Source organism: Cervus canadensis, chromosome 21, assembly GCF_019320065.1.
Source record: "Cervus canadensis isolate Bull #8, Minnesota chromosome 21, ASM1932006v1, whole genome shotgun sequence".
Classification (NCBI taxonomy): domain Eukaryota; kingdom Metazoa; phylum Chordata; class Mammalia; order Artiodactyla; family Cervidae; genus Cervus; species Cervus canadensis.
In genome coordinates, this window is record NC_057406.1 from 16564524 (window position 1) to 16585371 (window position 20848).

The following is a 20848-nucleotide window of genomic DNA, read 5'->3' on the forward strand; positions in this document are numbered from 1 at the left end:
AAAGTATTCCATTGTAAAGGATAGTGAGTCTAAGAATGTGATTAGACTGTGCTCATCTGGTTAATCCACCATATTTCAGGTTAATCTCAAGGTCCTTACCTTAGTCACATCTGTAAAGTCCCCTTTGCCAGATAAGGAAACAGACACAGGTCCATTTTCTATCTGTCTCCACATTGTCCACATCACATCCCTATCATACACTCTTTTAGATGTTTTGTCAGGAAGTAGGAGTCAGCTCCCTCTCCCTGCAGGCGTCCCCGCTGGTCTTCCTCCCAGTTCATGTACACTACATCATGATGGTAGAAATATTTAGAAAGACAGACACAGATGGTCAAAGTCAGATAAAAAGGAGACAGGTTTCACTCCGGTTATCTAATGGATTTGCTTCCTCAGCTGGGTCACAGATGAGTGTTCACAATTTTGGGGAGAGAGGAAAACCCGGAGCACTGAGTGCAGTGCTCACTGTGTCCTGTCTTTTTCATTTCCATCTTAGAGTTCCTGGCCCTCAGGATGGTGAGCGAGGACCAGCAGTGTGCTGGGTGGCTGGAAGTTTTCTACAACGGGACCTGGGGCAGTGTCTGCCGCAGCCCCATGGATGATGTCACCGTGTCCATCATCTGCAGTCAGCTTGGCTGTGGGGACAGTGGAAGTCTCTACACTTCTGTTGGTCTCAGGGAAGGTTCTAGACCCCGGTGGGTAGATGGAATCCAGTGTCGGAAAACTGACACCTCTCTCTGGCAGTGTCCTTCTGATCCTTGGAAATACAGTTCATGCTCTCCAAGGGAGGAAGCCTACATCTCATGTGCAGGTGACTCATGTCTGTTTCTGTGTCTGTCCCAAACCTGTAGGGTGTTATTAGTGAGATTTGATCTTTTAAAATCTAAGTGATGTGTTTGAGTTTATAAAATGAAGTTTGGATGGAGCTAATTTAATCCACATGTTCCAAACTTGCTTTATTAAAAGTTTTTAATTGATCTAATTGACATAACATTATATTGCTTGTTGTGTACAACATAATGCTTATATATTTGTGTATATTGATAAATGATCACTACAGTAAGTCTAGTTATATCCATAACCATATATATAGTTAAATACTTTTCTTATATGATGAGGATGTTTAAGATGTATTTTCTCATCATCTTTCAAATAGACAGTATCGTATTCACTATAGTCACCATGCTGTATGTTATATCTCTTCGCCTATTAATATTATAACTCAAGTTTATATCTTTTGACTACATTTGCCCACACCAAATCCCCCATCTCTGGCAGCCAGCAACTACTCAGTATCTCTGACCTTGCTTTTTGCTTTAAGATTACACATATAAATGAGATTTTATGGTATTTTTCTTTCTCTGTCTGATTTGTTTCACTTAGCATAATGCCCTCAAGGTCCATCCTTGTTGAAACTGGCAAAATTTTCTTCTTTTTTATGGGTGGATATATGTCTATATTGCATTTTCTTTATCCATTCATCCATCAGTGAAGACTTACCTTGTTTGGCTCTTGTATACATTGCTATAAAATACTAAAAAGTAATGCTGTTCAAGTGCTGCAGTCACTATATCAGCAAATTTGGAAAGTTCATCAGTGGCCACAGGACTGGAGAAGGTCAATTTTCATTCCAATCCTGAAGAAAGGCAATGCCAAAGAATGTTCAAACTACTGCACAGTTGTGCTCATTTCACATGCTAGCAAGGTTATGCTCAAAGTCTTCCAAGCTAGGCTTCAGCAATAAGTGAATTGAGAACTTCCAAGATGTACAAGCTGGGTTTAGAAAAGGCAGAGGAACCAGAGATCAAATTGCCAACATTTGGAGAATCGTAGAGTAAGCCAGAGAATTCCAGGAAAACGTCTGCTTCATTGACTAGACTAAAACCTTTGACTGTGTGGATCACAACGAACTGTTGAAATTTCTTAAAGAGAGGAGAATACCAGAGCACCTTACCCGCCTCCTGAGAAACCTGTATGCAGGTCAAGAAGCAACAGTTGGAACTGGACATAAACAACCGACTGGTTCAAAATTGGGAAAGGAATTCATCAAGGCTGTATATCGTCACCCTGTTTATTTAACTTATATGTAGAGTACATCATGGGAACTGCCAGGCTGAATGAATCACAAGCTGAAATCAAGATTGCTGTGGGAGATATCAACAACCTCACATACGCAGATGATACCACTCTATTGGCAGAAAGAGAAGAGGAACTAAAGAGCTTCTTGTTGAGGGTCAAAGAGGCGAGTGAAAAAGCTGGCTTAAAGCTCAACATTCAACATTCTAAAAATTAAGATCATGGCATCTGGCCCCATCACTTCATGGCAAATAAAAAGGGAGAAAGTGGAATCAGATTTTCTTTTCTTGGGCTCCAAAGTCACTGCCGATGGTGACTGTAGCCATGAGATTAAAAGAGGCTTGCTCCTTGGAAGGACAGCTATGACACACCTAGACAGAGTATTCAAAAGCAGAGACATCACTTTGCAGACAAAGGCCCATATAGTCAAAGTGATGTTTATTTCACTAGTCATGTATGGATGTGAGAGTTGGATTATAAAGAAGCTGAGTGCCCAAGAGTTGATGTTTTTGAATTGTGGTGCTTGGATGCCACAATTGAATTGAGAGTGTCTTGAGCAGCATGGAGATCCAACCAGTCTATCCTAAAGGAAGTCAACTCTGAATATTCATTGGAAGGACTGATGCTGAAGCTGAAGCTCCAATACCTTGGCTGCCTGATGAGAAGAGCTGACTTGTTGGAAAATACCCTGATGCTGAGAAAGACTGAAGGCAAAAGGAGAAGGGGGGCACAGAGGATGAGATAGTTAGATAGCATCACCAATTCAGTCGAGATGAATTTGAGCAAACTTTGGGAGAGAGTGAAGGACAGAGGAACCTGGTGTGCTGCAGTCCATGGGGTTGCAAAGAGTCAGACACAACCTAGCAACTGAACAAATATTGCTGCAGTGAACATTGGTTTTTCAAGTTAATGTTTCTGTCAGATGAATACCCCAAAGTGAAATTGCTGAATCGTATGGCAATTCTATTTTTAATTTTTGATGCACCTCAATACTGTTTCCATAGGGGTTGCATCAACTTACATTCCCTCTAACTGTGCAAAAGCTTTCCTGTCTCTTCACATTGTCAACTCCTGTTATTTCTTCTTTTTGATAAAAACCTTTCTAGAGGATATGAGGTCATATCTCATTGTGGCTTTGATCTGTATTTTCTGATGATTAGTAGTATTGAGCACGTTTTCATGTACCTATTGGCAAGTTCTATGTATTCTTTAAAAAAAAAATTATCAGGTTGTCTGCCCATTTTTTGAAAGTCATATTGTTTGATTTTTGCTACTGAGTTGTGTGAGTTCCTTGTATATTTTGGATAATAATTTTTATCAGAAATATAATATGTAAATATTTTCTCTAATTCCATAGGTTGCGTTTTCATTTTGTTGATGGTTTCCTTAATTGGGTAGAAGCTTTGTAGCCTTATGTGGTCCCAACTGCTTGTTTTTACTCTTGTTCTCTTTGATTTTTGTGTCAAATCCAAAAATCCCTCACGAAGACTGATGTCAACAATTTTATTTTCTGTATTTGCCTATAGAAATTTTATGGCTTCAGGACTTGTGATCAAGTCTTTAATCTATTTTGAGTTAATTTTTGTGAGTGGTGTAAGATAATGGTTCTGTTTCATTCTTTTGCATGTGGCTGTCCAGTTTTCCCAATGCCATTTACTGAAAAAACTGTCCTTTCCTCATTGTATATTCTTGGCTTCTTTGTAAAAAATTAACTAATTGTACAAATGTGGGTTTATTTCTGGGCTCTCTATTCTGTTCCTTTGATCTCTGTGTCCATTTTTATGCCAACAACATACTCTTTTGACAAATATAGCTTTGTAATATAGTTTGAAAACAGGAAGCATGACACTTCCAGCTTTGTTACTCTTTCTCAAGATTGCTTTGGTATTCATTGTCTTTTGAGGTTCCATGAAAATTTTAGGAGTGTTTGTGTGTATCTGTGAAATTTTCCATTGAAATTTTGGTAAGGATTGCAGTGAATCTGTAGATTGCTTTGGGTAGTATGGGCATGTTAATAATATTAGATCTTCCAATCTATGAGCACAAAATATCTTTCCATTTCTTTGAGTCTTCTTCAGTATCTTTCATCAATGTCTTATAGTGTTCAGTGTACAGGTCTTTTGTTTCCTTGGTTAAATTTATTCCTGGATATTTTATTCATTTTCATGCAAATTCAAATAGAATTGTTTCTTCAGTTTCTCCTTATGGCAGTTTGTTGTTAGTGCATAGAAAGGCAACTGATTTTTGTATATAGATTTTTCATTCTACAACTTTACTGAGTGTATTAGTTCTCATATTTTTGGTGAAGTCTTTGGGGTTTTCTATATATAATATCATGTAAGGGAGTCTCCTTCCTCATGAGTCTGATGGTAAAGAATCCATCTGCAATGCAAGAGACCCGGGTGTGATCCCTGGGTTGGGAAGATCCCCTGGAGGAGGGAATGGCAACCCACTCCAGTATTCCTGCCTGGAGAATTCCAATGGGCAGAGAAGCCTGGCAGGCTGCAGTCCTTGAGGTAGCAAAGAGTCAGAGACGACTGAGCGACTAACACTTTCACTTTTCAGTGTGCAAATAGTGTCAGTTTTGCCTCTTCCTTTCAGATTTGGATGTCTAATTTTCTTTTATTGCCTGATGGATCTGGATGGGACTACCAAAACTAAGCTGAACAAAAGTGGTGAGAGTAGATAATTTTGTCATGTGTTTGATTTCAGAGGAAAAGCTTTTGGTTTTGTACAGTCAAATATAATGTTAGCTGTGACCTTCTCATATGGCCTTAATTATATTGAGATGCAATCCTTCTATAACTACTTTGCAAAAGAGTTTTTATCATAAATGGATTTTGAATTTGTCAAACATTTTTTCTGCATCCTTTGAGATATGATTTTTACCTTCATTTTGCTTATTTGGTGTATCACATTGATTAGGTTGTGAATGTTGAACTATCCTTGTATCCTTGGAACAAACATCACTTGATTATGGTGTATGATTCTTTTAGTGTATTGTCAAATTCAGTTTTCTAATATTTTGTTGAGGATTCTTGCACCTATATTTATCAGAGTATTAGCCCGTAATTTTCTTTTCTTGTGGTGTCCTTATCTGGTTTTGGTATCAGAATAATGTTGGCCTCATAAAATGAGTTTGGAAGTGTTTCTTTCTTCTGTTTTTGGAAGAGTTTGAGAAGGCTCCACCACTAAACACTGTTACATTGGGAATTGGGATTTTGAAAATAAATGTTGAATGAAATAAATAAGTGTTGAGGAGGGCAACAAATAGTCAAACCATAGAACCTTACTTCCTTCAACATTTCTCTCTGTTTCTCTCTCTCCTTCCCTCCCCCTTCACATACACAAACACACACACCCCATTCAGGTACACCTTGAAAGGTATGCTGGATGTTGCCTGAAACCCATAGCTAAGAGAATGTGGGGACAGATACTTCAAAAGCAGAGGCTCACTCCCTTCCTTGCCTCTCTTTTTTCATCTCTTTGTCTTTTCCATTTGAAAGCCAAAGAGGCATTAAACTATTAGACCTTTTATTGATGATATTTTTCCTACAATTAAACACTGAGAATTGAGAGGTGGTAAAGTCTTTGACCATGAAAATGAGCAACACCCTCACAAAGGTCCCACCATCATTTTCTCAGAGGTTCTCTGAGTAGAGTCGGTAGAATGTTTGATAGGATGATCTGGAAAGAATATACAAATTTTGATACTTTATGACAGGTACTATTTACCCTTCTGTTTTTTTGTGTTGCTTTGAATTTGTATTGATTTCTCTCAGCTTCAATTCTTTCATATATACTTTTCAGTCTTTTGTTTGTTATTTCTGCATCTTCTCAATACAAATTTTTCTCAGTAGGTTTTTTTCACTCTATTGCAAAAATTTTTACCTTACTCTGTGTACATATATGTGTACATATATCTTCTTAGAATTCTACTAAGTCTTTCCTGTATCTTTCCTTTTTAAGAGATTCCTAACCAACACTATGGGCTTTTCTGGTGGCTCAGACAGCAAAGAAACTGCCTGCAGTGCAGGAGACCTGGGTTCGATTCCTGGGTAGGGAAGATCCATCAGAGAAAGGAATAGCAATCTACTCCAGTATTCTTGCCTGGAAAATCCTATGGACAGTGTAGCCTGGTGGGCTGCATTCCATAGGTTACAAACAGTCAGACACGGCTGAGCGACTAACACACACACATATAACCAACACTGCATTGTAGATCAATTATCTTCCAATTAAAAATAAATTTAAAAGAGTTTCCTTTTACAACAGTAGTCTTCACTTGCCCACTTGTTACACTGAATAGTAGGTAAGAGTAGCTTATAATCTATCTAATAATTTTCCATTAAAATTACGTATGTGAGATTTTGAATATAAATTAACTCTGTTCTTTTGGGCTGATTAATTTAATTTGAGCTATTATCATAGAGTATTTCCATTCATTTATATTTGGTTTACTATTTCACTGATTAGTGTGAATTTAAAGTTTTATTTTACTGAATTTTATTCATCCATTCATTCAATAAATATTTATCAAGCCCCTATCTAGGTATTTAGCAAAGGTTTTCCATAGATATTTGGTGAATGAGTGCATACAATGTGCAGGCACTGTCCTAACAGCAGTAACATGGCATATATAAGATATACAAGGTCCTTCTTCTAATGGAACTTTCATTCAGAGAGGTGTGTGTGTACAATTGTAGATGTCTGTGTTTATATTTGCTGTGGGAATGTGAAGACTGATAAACAAGTAAATATTTAAGGTAATTTCATCTGGTGGTCAGATGCAGTGAGTTTCAGAGCAGGAGATAATAAGCCTGTGTTTTCATGTGTCCTTTGCACTGAGTCAGACCTTAGATAATCTTATTTGGGGACAAGACCACGCCCAGCTGTTCCTGATCCACTGTTTCCCTGTTGTTTGCAGGAAGAAGACCCAAGAGCTGTCCAGCTGCTGCCCCCTGCACAGGTACGTCAGCCCCGCCCCCTCCCCAGGGCTCCCAGGGGCTCCTTCCTCCCACCAGGGGAGTCACAGGAGGGGCTGCTGCCTTTTCAGACAGAGAGAAGCTCCGGCTCAGGGGAGGAGACAGCGAGTGCTCAGGGCGGGTGGAGGTCTGGCACAGCGGCTCCTGGGGCACCGTGTGCGATGACTCCTGGAGCCTGGCAGAGGCCGAGGTGGTGTGTCAGCAGCTGGGCTGTGGCCCGGCCCTGGAAGCCGTGCGGGCCGCGGCGTTTGGCCCTGGAAACAGGAGCATCTGGCTGGACGAGGTGCGGTGCGGGGGCCGAGAGTCCTCCTTGTGGGACTGTGCTGCGGAGCCCTGGGGGCAGAGCGACTGCAAGCACGAGGAGGATGCTGGTGTGAGGTGCTCTGGTGAGTGAGGGGCTCGGGGTCCGTCCTGGGTGAGCTGGGGCAGCACAGGGGCAGTGGGCTGGGCCGGGCGTGGTGGGGAGTTTGTGTTCAAAGAGAGTCCAAGTGCTGGGCCTCTGATCTAGGACTGGGGAGCTGGGAGGACTGGAGCCTGGTGTTGTGGAGACTGGGGGGTGATTTCAGGCTCAGGAGAGAAAAATGGATTTGCCCTGCTTTCTAGCCAATTCCCTTTCCTCACACTGCTGTTTTTCTCTTTAGGTGTAAGGAAAACAGTACCCCCGACTGCAGCAGGTACTGTGAAACCCATGGGCGGGAGAGAATACTCAGGTCTGGGGGCCTGTTCTCTGGGCCCTCTGACAGCTCAGGAGAGGAAAGAGCCTGAGGAGCCCTGGCTGGTGGGGAGGAGCCCAGGGCGATATGTTGGGGGAACTCCTCTGCCTTGGTTCCTGGGGCCACATTTTTCTCATAACTGGGATACTAGGGAGATGGGTCCCTGTGTTGCAGAATCTAAGGTTCTCCCACCTGCCCCTGAGTGTTGCTCCTCATCAGTGAGGTGCGGGTCCCAGGACTGTTTGACGCTCTGTCTCCTGAAGCCCAAGGAGAAGAGATGAGCCGGGTCCTCAGAGGCTGTCTCGGCAGGGCAGCTCCCTGACAATCCCCAGCTCTGCCTCGGGGCCACACTGGCCGAGTGGAGTTGACTCATCTCAAGATGAGACCTGGGGGAGCCAGGTCACTGTCAGTGCACTTGTGTCTGAGGCTGGGACGCCATCATTTGGAGCCCCTGGAAATGCTGGCACAGGGGGTTTCTCTGTGCTCAGGACCTTCTCCACACCCTGTTGCCTTGTTCTCTTTAGAGTCCAGACCAGTTTCAAGTCCTCTCCCTGGCTTCTTCTCCCTGGCTGGGGTCCTCTGCCTCATCCTGGGGGCCCTTCTCTTCCTGGTCCTCATCATCCTGGTGACTCAGGTGCTCAGATGGAGAGCAGAGCGCAGAGGTGGGTTGCAGGGGGAACTGGGGACCAGGGAGTGTGTATGCAGGCAGGAGATGGGGCAGGTGTGAGGAGGGGAGCCTGGGCCAGGTCTCTGTTCTGAATCTGCAGAACTCCATGTGCTCCGTGCTGAGCTCTAAGGCCTGAGTAGACAGAGGTTCTTAGGACTGGGGCGTGAACTCTAATAAGTCATAGCCTCTCCTATGAGACCAGACAGAGTCGGAGCTGACCTGTGAATTCAGGTCAGACGAGCGGAGAAGGTGCTGACACAGTGCACGGGGTGGGAGATGATGCCGAGGTCCAGGCAGCCTCTGTGTGAGCATCGGGGAGATGATAGTGGGCCGGTTGGACTGGGGTGTCTGGGGTGGCACCTCTGACCTGCTGGGGGATCTCTCAGCCTTATCCAGCTATGAAGATGCTTTTGCTGAAGCTGTGTATGAGGAGCTCGATTACCTTGTGACTCAGAAGGAGGGTCTTCTGGGCAGCCCAGGTGGGTGTCTCTGTCTGCCCTCCTGGGACCTCTGGTTGTCACACCCACTGGGTGTGCACATTTTCTCAGCATCTGCAGACCCGACACATTCCCCAGGTTCACAGAGGTGGCTCTCCAAAGTGGCAGGATGGCCTCTCACAGCCCCGTGAGCCCCCAGCCTCTGTCTACACTGCAAGAGCCAGTCCCATCCCTTCTCAGCTTTAACATTGGTCCCATGGGTGTGGGAGGGTCATTCTGTGTGTTGTGTGATGTGTTTCTCCACTTTAGGCTTCCTGTCAGATGGTGAGGACAACAATGACTCCAGATCCGCTCCAGGTAATAGAGGTGGACCTGCTTCAGCTGAGTGTTGTGGAGGAGAGTTTCCCTCCTCATAGAGAGGAGATGTAAGGGGAACAGTCTTCCTTTGATGGACCAGAGGGATCCCTTGTGTCTAGATAGGGTCTGTCCTTCTCCTTCTCTGGGTGTTCTGTGATGTCTTACATTTGGGGCTGGGCTGTCTGTGTTCAGAATCACAAGAGACACACAATGGCTTTAAAAATAACATCTGTAAAGCACAGTTTGTCAAAATACTTTAGTAATGCTCAATGGTGGGAGAGTTGCTTTGAGATACATGTTTTCAATCAGGAAATATTAAGATATGTAAGGTCATGTTTTGGTTTATGGACACATCAAATTGAAACATGGTCTTAGAGAAAAAAATCTTTTAAAACAAGGAATGACAGGTGCCTCTATTTAGCAGCTGAGAAATCCTGGGTCAGAAGGGATCTTAGGTATTTCCAGACCAACCCACTTAGTGTGGTTTCATCTGACCATTGCTCTGCGCTCAGAAGCCCCAGATCAGAAGACCTATGCCCTCGGTGAGGATTATGATGATGCTGAAGAGGTACCGGTACCTGGGGCTCCTCCTGCCTCTCAGGGGAGTGAGGAGGAAGTGCTCCCAAAGAAGGAAGATGGGATGACATCTCAGACAGGTGAGTGGAATTAGCTGATCCCCTGTAATCTTTGGTCTCTGTCCCAGAAAGGGTGAATTTGAACTCAATGTCCAGCCTCTGTACAGTTTCTCATGCATTTGAGAATCTCACGCATGGGTAATCTCATGCATTTGATGGGCTTCCCTGGTGGCTCAGATGGTAAAGAATCTGCCTGCAATGCAGGAGACCTGGGTTTGATCCCTGGATCAGGAAGATCCCCTGGAGAAGGGAATGGCTATCCTCTCCAGTATTCTTGCCTGGAGAATCCCATGGATAGTGGAGCCTGGCAGGCTACAGTTCATAGGGTTGTTAAGAGTCAGACACAACTGAATAACTAGCCCTTCACTACCTGGAGGCAGGTCTTCTCAGAGCTCCTGTGTGAGCACAGATCTCCTGTGATGCAGGGTTTCCACATGAGCTGAGACCCCAGAGACCACATGGACTGGATCTGAGAGGACAGCTGGGATCCATCCTCGCTGTAACTGATATGAGATAGTCTGAGCCTCCCTGCCCACCCCTGGGTCCCAGGGATGCTTTGTCATCACCACTTGCTTAACTTGCTTCCTCCTCCCTGTCTGGCCCCCTTGTCTCTGTTCTAAATCATACCTCTCTTTCCTCTTTCAGGCTCTTCTCTAAGTGTCCCTAGAGGAGAAGCTGATCCTGGGGAAGGAGAAGAGAGCCCCTGGCTGCTCCAGGGGGAGACTGGGGACCCTGGGTACGATGATGCTGAAATAAGTGCCCTGGGAACATCCACAGTGACTTTGCCATGATGTTGTATTAAATATAAGATTATGCCACAGATATTCTAACTGCCTGTATCTCAATAGAATAGTGCTGATCTGTGATTGTGTTTTATGGAAATTGCTCAAAATGAAATATTCTGAATAAAGTAAAAAATTTTTTTGCTTTATTAATTATTACCAAGTTCCGTGTCAAATGTTTTTAGGGGATTGGCTCTCAAACACCATTTTCCTCAAAGGAAATACAAGATGAGTGCACTGCCCTGTTTTGTCACCTCCTTCAAAGGCTATTGAGGGCATGACTTAGCCCAGGAAGACAGATGCTCCAGGTCATTCTTACTAATAAAAAGCACCTAAACTTGGTCCACATTCACACTCTCCCTCCTAGCAAGATAAATTGTCAACCAGAAAATATAGTCAGAACCTGGTAGAGTTATTTTATTTGGTGGGAATGCTTAGGACTCTAAGCCCTGGAGACAGCATCTCAGTAGCTCTGAGAAAATTGCTCCAAAGAGGCAGGAAGGGAAGTCAGGCTGTATACAAGTTTGCAACCAAGGGAGCAGGAAGTCTGAACATCAAAGATCAGGTATCAAGTTAAGGAATTTAGCATGCTATGTATGGGAAGATGCAAGCCTCTGGTCTCACTGAATTCATTCCTTTCATATGCAGCTTAGCTATCTGGGGCCAACCCTGTTTCCTTGTTCACCTTAAGGAGTGGCAGATGGCTGCTTCTTGCATTTCCCCAGCTCCTCAGCAATCTCCATGGGGAGTGGGAGCATCCCCTGGATCATAGTCTTGGGATCCCTCATTCATGTTTGGAGGCCAGAAATCCCTGATGGTTGTTCTTTTTCTTGTTTATTAATATGGCAAGAGATATTTTCATTTCACAAACTCATGGTAAAAACCCAATCCTGAACATTCCTGTATGTTCTTCCCTGAGATGTCACATCACCTGTTTTTAACCTATTCTTGGGCAGGAGACTTGGGTGTGAGTTTCAAAGTGGGAGTTTGCTGGTGGGAGAGAATGGATACAGTTTTCCCTATCCTGCTTAAGAGTTCATGGGTCAATTAAAACTCTAATTCTAGGTAACTACCTCTGCCCCTTCATCTCTCATTCCCTAGGTTACTTTATCTGTTTATTCCTCAGGTAGATATAGATTCCTCCTTGCTCTTTTCCCATGTCTAGTTGTTATCAAATCCTTATGAATCCATTCTTTCCACCCCTGCCTACTATTTCTTCAGAACGTTGCCATTTCTTGTCTGTTCAATTATCTAGCCTTCTGAGCAAATTATATCAGCTCATATCTCTCTCTCAGTTGATGGATGGCAAATTGGTTCTCACCCACACCCTGCATCCACGTGGGACAAGAGGGCAAGAAAGTGGAGACCTAGGCAGAAGGGATCCAGAAGAAGGGATAGATGGGAAAATCAGGTATGTTTGTCTATTTATATTTCAAAGATGTGGATGGAGGGGTCTGATATGATTGAATTCTTAAAGGAAGAATTTCAGACCAATGGGCTCCTCTGAAGATGTACTGTTTCAAGATTGCTTTAATCTGGTTACTACTGAAAATGTAAACGTGATCCTGCTGTGATTCTTCAGGGTAGAGAGCTGTAATGTAGGAGTGGCCAAGTAAAGATTACATTTCACAGCACCACCCCTCCCCCCCAAGTTCATTGTGGACATGTGGAGAGGTTGCTGAACTAACATAAGATCTGAGTGTGATGGCCTGGTTGTGAGTTGAACCCACCCAGTTCCTGGCTGATGGCTCTGCATGGTGTCCAGGGCTCTGACCTACAGTCACGCTTGCAGTCTTCATAGTTCTAGGCTGTGCTTAGGGATGGGAAGATGCCCAGGACTTCTCCCAGGGCAGCTTACATGGCTATTTACCATTGGGAAGTGATGAAATAAATGACATATGTTGAAAGAAATAAAGAATACCCACCAAGAAGCTCAGGGAACTCAAAAAAAATGCAGATAATGGAATTCAGGAAAAGAATATGTGAACAAAATAAGATTAAAAAGTTATTTATTATCATTATCATTATTGTTTTTAATTTTTGGTTTCACTGGTTTTTTGTTGATGCATGTGGGCTTTCTTTAGTTGTGGCAAGCAGGCATTACTTCTCTTTGTGGACAGCAGGCTTCTCTATGCAGGGGCTTCTCTTGTTGCGGAGCACAGGCTCTAAGCATTAAGTCTAAGAGACTTCAGTAGTTGCAGTGTGCCTGCTCCTATTTACAGTTTGTGGGACCTAGAACATGGACTCAGTAGTTGTTGGGCACAGGCTCTTGCATTGCTCCGCAGAATAAATTCAGTGTTTTTGTTTTTTTTTTGTACAGAGACCAAAATCATAAAAAAGGAAGCAAACAGGGAATTTGCTGATGCTTTATTGATTAGGATTCGATGCTTTCACTGCTGTGCATGAATTCTATTCTGATCAGGAAACTGAGATCCCTCAAGCTGTGCAATAGGCAGAAAAAGAGAAGGAACCAAACAGAAATTATTGCTTAAGATTACAGTGAATGAAATGCAACAAAATAAAAAATGCTACAGAGAGCATCAGCAACAGCAGAAGAATCTTTGAGGCAGAAGACAAGACAATTGAAATTACCTAGCCAGGGGACAAAGAAGAGAAAAAAAGAATGAAAAGGTGTGAAATAACCTGTGTGAAATATGGGATAACATTCACAGAAACAACCTGCACATTACTGAAGTCCCAAAGGAAAAGAGAGGGAGGAAGGGACAGAGATTGTACTTAAAGAAATAATACCAGAAAAGTTTCAATTCTGGTGACATTTAGACATCCAAATTCATGTAGCTGTCAGGGGCGTGTGTAATTTTCTCATTTCTGTTTTGTCACAACAAAAATTTGAAGTGGCGGGCCAGTGTTAAAGCCCTTGGACAGACCGTGTCACAGCTCTGAGACAGATCCGTGTCACAGCTCTCAGACAGACCGTGTCACAGCTCTCAGACAGATCAGTGTCACAGCTCTCAGACAGATCGGTGTCACAGCCCTCAGACAGATCAGTGTCACAGCTCTCAGACACGTCAGTGTCACAGCTCTCAGACAGATAGTGTCACAACTCTCAGACTGATCAGTGTCACAGCTCTCAGATAGACCATGTCACAGCTCTCAGACAGACCGTGTCACAGCTCTCAGACAGATCCGTGTCACAGCTCTCAGACAGACCGTGTCACAGCTCTCAGACAGATCAGTGTCACAGCTCTCAGACAGATCGGTGTCACAGCCCTCAGACAGATCAGTGTCACAGCTCTCAGACACGTCAGTGTCACAGCTCTCAGACAGATAGTGTCACAACTCTCAGACTGATCAGTGTCACAGCTCTCAGACAGACCGTGTCACAGCTCTCAGATAGACCATGTCACAGCTCTCAGACAGACCGTGTCACAGCTCTCAGACAGATCGGTGTCACAGCTGTGTGTTGCAGCTCACTTTTATTTAGAAAATAAAGGAAAATACATCCTCGATGTGTGAGGGCATGACGACCCAAAAGACATGATGAGAAGAGAGAGAGTGAGAGAGAGACAGAGGGGGAGCAAGCAAGAAGAGAGAGCAAGAGAGAAAGCCAGAGAAAGACCCCAGCCCCTTGGCTCCTCTTTTTATATGTTTTTTTTCCTCCCCCTGGGCTGTTTGTTCTACCTGAGGTGCTCACTTTGGTCCTCGGATCTTCCTTTGTTCTATTTTCATGGGCTTTTCCCTTCCTTCTCTTTTAGCCACTGCCATTCTGGACTGCTTTTTCCTATTCTCACTGTTGCAGGAATGGGGACCCCTTCCAGGGCCCGAAGCTGGGCTCTTGTCTAACACTCGGAAATGAATTGTCCGAGGAGACACATATGCTGACAAAGCAAGAGATTTTATTGGGAAAGGGAACCTGGGTGGAGAGCAGGAGGGTAAAGGATCCCAGGAGAACTGCTCTGTCGCTGGCTCAGAGTCTTGGGTTTTATGGTGATGGGATAAGTTTCCGGGTGGTCCCTGGCCAATCATTCTAATTCAGACTTTCCTGGTGGCGCACGCATCCCTCAGCCAAGATGGATGCTAGCGAGAGGGATTCTGGGAAGTGGACAAACAAGCGGTGTCTCCTTTTGACCTTTCCCGAACTCTTCCGGCTGGTGGTGGCTTATTAGTTCCGTATTCCTTATCAGGATCTCCTGTCATAAAACAGCTAATGCAAATGGTTACTATGGTGCCTGGCCAGGGTGGGCGGTTTCAATCAGTGTGCTTCCCCTAACAATTACCCCCTGAGAGACTTCATACTCAAAATGCTTCTTGGGAATTGGGGCGGAGGTCTCTTTCTTCTGTAACTTCTTCCTGCTGTGCCTGGGCGTAGGCCTGCCTAGCAGAGCATAAGTCTCTCTCTACCTGGTCTAAGTTGGGGTGTTCCACATCTGAAACCAGCTTTCACCCTTGTAATAACAGCAATTTAGTTTGAAACTGTTGGCACCTCTCAGAGAGGAAATAGACAGGGGCCAAACAGGAGACCTAACAGGATGGTCATCACTGGTCCCCAGAAAGAGGAGGCAACATTTGGGTTGAGGGCTGCAGGGTTTGTGACTTTTTTTTTTTTTTTTGATTGGCTGGCGGTGAAGCAACAGAGCTGTGCTCCAGGAATCTCGTGTTTAGTCTGAAGTTACCATCCTCCACCTGGGTGGGGGCTCCAGTTCTGTGGAAGAACTCAAAGACATTGTTATGCATATTTCTTTGAGTAGGAACTAGGACCCTGTCTCAAGGCTGTAGCACCATTTGATTGTTTCTCCTGTTTCTGTATTCCCTCCCTTCCCTGATTAGCAACCATTTGAATCCACCCTTTGGAACTCAGGGAAGGTCAAGGAGGTTGAATGAAGCCTATATCCTACAGATAAGAAATGGAGAACACACAGCAGATCTGTACTCTGTACAGAGTCGCCACCCCACAGAGTCTTTCTCAGTTTTAATTTAGGGAACAGGGCAACTATGACTGTGATAATTTCCTGTCAAAATGGGGCATAGGACTGCCTCAGCTTGGAAAAGAGACACTGAATTGGAAGTATTCCTGATTCCAAGTCCTAGATCTGAACCTTGTATGATTAAAATCTCAATCCCTTGGTCTGCCATTTTGTTGTAACAGACCCAATTAGTAGTAGCTGGAGGAGGGATAACTGGAATTTTAATAGACAAAATAAATCTCTTTCTTTTTAGAATAGGCCTGAAACCCAGTCTGGACCTGGCACTTTGGGGAGACTTTTAGCCAGGTGGCCAGTTGCCTAGTTTTATAAAAAGTAAGGTAGAAGTTACTAGCTTCCAGCAGACATTGTTTTGAGAATGGTGGCATCTAAGCCTGCCACGACTCAGAAAACTCAAGTGTTTAGCAATACAACGTCTAATCTGAAATTACACCCATAGTAACACCTGGTTATTTCCCAGGATGTCTGAACCATAGCTGAGTACTCTATTTTGACTTTTAATTGTAAAATTTTCCTTAATAGCCAAAGCAGATGTCACCATTAATGATGTCAGTGTTTTTTTAGGTATGAGAAGATGCAAGAATTGGGACTCATAAAGTCTCCTGAAAAGATCTAACTATCTGAAGGCCTGTTCTGCCAGTTTTTCTCAGAGCACCGAGTGCCTCATTCCTGATTTTCACCTTGAACTCCTTTCAGGGCCTTTGAAAGTCAGCAGTTGCAGTGGCCATGATTTAATCTCTGTAGATGTAGATGGCAAGCGTCAGTCTTCAGTTGGCAGAGCCCCTTTTTGCTCATAAATTTGACCATGATTTTGAGGGGGGCATTTCATGACCATTTTATCCCATGGTGCTGAGAATGTCCATTCTCAGGTTTGGCAAAGATTTTGTTGACCGGCCACTCAATGTGCTGTTACTGGACTAGGCCATAAAACAGTATCCAAAATTCTCTGGACCACCTGTCTTACTAGCCTCTTGGTCCAGGAAAACATTCCCTCTTGTTGCTTTTTCTCATATCTAGAGTTACACTGTTATCATCGATCTCATAGGGAACTATATATTATTTTATCAGAGTCCTCAGTCACACATTTGGCAGTGTAAGAAACAGCAATTTTGTAAAACAGGTGAAATACAAATAACATAGCCAGCAGTACTAGTAAAGTCACAAGTAAGACCTAAGAGCTTCCATTAGATGTAGCCCAGTATATCCCAGGTCATCTGACCCAGTCTACTCTGTATGAATCTTTACCTTTCAGGGAAATTATACATTGGCACCACCGTCTATAAGGCACATAGCCCAGTTTTCTAATGTTACTAGACTGATTATCCTTAGTATGATTTAATTGTTTTCAACACATAGGAGACTTTAAACCTAAATTACCATAGCCTGGTGTTATCTATATAAATCCATCTCATAATTGTGGGAGATTTTTTTTTTCTTTTGCTAAAACTTTTCTTGTTGCTCTGATTGAGCTTGAGGAATAGAAAAAGGCTCAAATTTTATGGCCAGAGTCAGAGTAGGCATTATTAATTGGCCCAGTGAGGGGATCCCGTCTGGTAGTATCACAGTGACCTGAATATGACTATAATTTTTTTTCTTTTAAGTAAATTTCCTCAGGGCTAACCAGTTAGAGTCTTGTAGTAGAGAAATTTACCAAGGTAACCCAGAACTAGATACAGGTAATTGGCCACAAACCCAACAATTGGATTAATTTCTAAAACTAGCATAGGATCAGGCCTATGATAGAAAAGCATTTGATTTATATGTAAACGTCTAAGAAGTCAAGAAAACATTATAAATGATCATACGAATCAGATCCAGCATCTTGGGCAAGCTGTCTACCTCTGATGTTGTTGTCTTCTCATCCTGGTGTAGTGTAGTTTTTCCTGTTTGAGCATCATTTTAAGGTGAGATCAGGTCAGCTGTCTTCTCTATAGACCAATCCAGTGTAGGGGCCTTTGGAAGTGGGAATTAATCTAAGAGTTAATTTCCCTTCAGTTTCATTGTGCATGAGCTAGTTAAGAGTACCTGATAAAAAGTCCTTCCATCCAGGTTGGAGACAGTCTCTTAAATTATGTCTTTTTCCAGTCCTAGTTGCAGGTCATGAGGCATCTGATCTTCATCCAAAGATAGATTACTGAGATAAGCTTCAGAAACAAACTTAGGGTGTTTTTTAAGAATTCAATTAAATTTCACATTAATATCACATAACAGCACAGAACTATCTGAGAAATGAGTCTTACTACATGCAGACCTCCATTAACAAACTGGGATTTAACATTTTTTGAAATATCTTTTTCTCCCTAAAGTTACCCTCATTTTTATCAAATACAACCAAATTAAGGCTAGTTTGTTTGCAAAATAGGTCTGTTCTCACTAATTTTGGTCTGATGATTTATATAACCATAATTGATTATAGACTTTTTATTTTGCTAAAACAGTTATAGAATCTCAGACTGAACTTTTAATATAAAACAGGGCTGGGAAACTCACACCAAAGGCTTATCACAGATTTTGTCTAACAAATCTAGGTGAACTCTTCCCTTTTTAAGGTCTCAAAAATTCTTTGAGATTCTTGTACCTGTTAGTGAGATAATCTTCTTAGCTCATTTGATAAACTTACTGGAAACCTAAGAGTTTCAAATTTTTGGAAGAGTCAGAGAGAAAATATAATTGTTTTGTCTATAACGTATAATTTTACCAAATTATTTTGATAATTAGTTTGAGAGGAAGGTTTTCCCTATTCCCGGAAAACACAAGATTCAAACCTGTAATTTTTCAGATAGAAACCATAAAAGCTATAAGCATATTCGCTGGTTCATTCAGTCCTTTGTTAACTTTTGTGAAGTCATCAGGTTTCTCATTAGAATACCAAGAGATATCAAAATGTTAAGAACTCCATATAATTTCTAGGATATCTGTATTAGTAATTTTCCATACATTATAACATGAGCAGATTTATTACTCATTTGATAATCTTTTTCATGTAATTTAACCAACCAAATAAACACAGTTTAATATCTCTCTTTGGGATGTTTCAGGGGCCCTCTGAAACACCCCAAAGTTAGCTAGATGTCAAAGGAACTTCAAAAGAATTCGATTTAGGAAGTTTTATCCAAAAGATCAATTAAAAGCGTTTAGAACATTTGGTCAGATTTAGTCAATGTTGATGGGTGTATCATTTAGCTTGTTGATATGTCACAATGGGCATAAATACCAAGGCTCAAGGTCTAGTGAAAGTCAGCTCCGACATCTTGGACCTAATTGGCTCTAACCAGTTTTTTTTATGATTGTGTCATTCTTAACAAAATCCATTTATCTAACTAATTGTAATCCAATTTTAGAAAATCCTGATTGTACATAACACTTTTTAGTATTTTTTCATACCCCCCCTTTTTTTTTTTACTGAAAGCACACTTCCTGCTTTCCTTTAGCAACCAAGAGCTAACTTTTATATTAGCATTTTATAGATTGGTGAGCATAAAAACAGTGATAATTTCTAAAACCCTTGCTTTCTTAAAACATTTTAGGATGGCATCAAATATTATTCATTTATAGTCCCAAATCTCTTTAGTTTTTCTGTAAAAGGAAATCAGTGTTTAGTAGTAAATGTTCCAAAATCTTATTTCATTTGGAAATGACCTAATTATTTAATAGAATTCTAATACTTAGTTTTGCACATCCCTTAGAAATTCAAGTTACGCCAATCTGGGGAGACTATCGTAGACAGATATTCTTAAAGAATAATTATTTTTAATAGAGTTTATATACAAACTTATACCTCATTTACATTTTTTAGAAGTTTTCTCACTCAAGGTAATTTTTTTGTTGACAAACTTGTAACAGGTATAATATTTAACTTATATTAAACCTAGGTACAATGAGAATATTCTACTTGATGTTAATTACTCTAAGACATGTCTATATTAGATAGGTTAACAAAAAAACATTAATATCAGGTATTTAATACTGAATATTTCTTAGTTCACCTGAACCTGGAATTCATTGTTTAATTTAGAATTATTTGATTTCTAAGTGCTTACCTTTGTTTAAAACCAATTAAATAGAGCTCATTTACAAATTAACCTAAAAAATATTACCCAGAGACGAAGACATACCAAGACATATTTAGACAGACACAGTGCAAGATCTAGCTTCATTTTCTAAGTTTGGTCATGAATTAGAGATTACAATATAAAATTTAAATAAATAACATTTTTAAAGGCTTTTTCCTTTTTTTTATCAGTCTCAGGAGTTAGAGATGGTCTAGATAAGTATTCCTGAGAGCCCTGGTCTCAAGGCACAGGGAAAGAAAATCAAGGTGGGAATGCAAACTAGTACAGCCGCTATGGAAAACAGTGTGGAGATTTCTTAAAAAACTGGAAATAGAACTGCCATATGACCCAGCAATCCCACTTCTGGGCATACACACTGAGGAAACCAGATCTGAAAGAGACACGTGCACCCCAATGTTCATCGCAGCACTGTTTATAATAGCCAGGACATGGAAGCAACCTAGATGCCCATCAGCAGATGAATGGATAAGGAAGCTGTGGTACATATACACCATGGAATATTACTCAGCTGTTAAAAAGAATTCATTTGAATCAGTTCTAATGAGATGGATGAAACTGGAGCCCATTATACAGAGTGAAGTAAGCCAGAAAGATAAAGAACATTACAGCATACTAACACATATATATGGAATTTAGAAAGATGGTAACGATAACCCTATATGCAAAACAGAAAAAGAGACACAGAAATACAGAACAGACTTTTGAACTCTGTGGGAGAAGGTGAGGGTGGGATGTTTCGAAAGAACAGCATGTATACTATCTATGGTGAAACAGCTCACCAGCCCAGGTGGGATGCATGAGACAAGTGCTCGGGCCTGGTGCACTGGGAAGACCCAGAGGAATCGGGTGGAGAGGGAGGTGGGAGGGGGGATCGGGATGGGGAATACGTGTAAATCTATGGCTGATTCATATCAATGTATGACAAAACCCACTGCAATGTTGTGAAGTAATTAGCCTCCAACTAATAAAAAAAAATAATAATTAAAAAAAAAAAAAGAAAGAAAATCAAGTTCTAACAAAATGGTGGCAGGTCTAAATGGTGGCCAGACAAAGAAAAATGGCCGTCACAAATCACAGCACAGAACAGAGTTAAAACACACACATATAAACCTGGCAGTCCTCATCAGACACTCCCTTAAATACAAGAATACAGTCTCTCAGAAAACCTTCTATAGAGACACAA

At 41.9% G+C, this 20848-nt stretch overlaps 1 protein-coding gene across 1 annotated transcript in view; it reads left to right on the forward strand.

Moving 5' to 3' along the window:
• Positions 1–10753, forward strand: part of LOC122423126 — a 113784-nt gene extending 103031 nt beyond the window's left edge. Inside the window, 8 exon segments of the mRNA XM_043439906.1 lie at positions 7001–7042; positions 7130–7444; positions 7700–7732; positions 8296–8433; positions 8825–8917; positions 9185–9232; positions 9745–9888; positions 10513–10753. Coding sequence (XP_043295841.1) covers positions 7001–7042; positions 7130–7444; positions 7700–7732; positions 8296–8433; positions 8825–8917; positions 9185–9232; positions 9745–9888; positions 10513–10658 — 959 coding nt within the window. The 3' untranslated portion in view covers positions 10659–10753.
• Positions 10754–20848: the final 10095 nt, after the last annotated feature.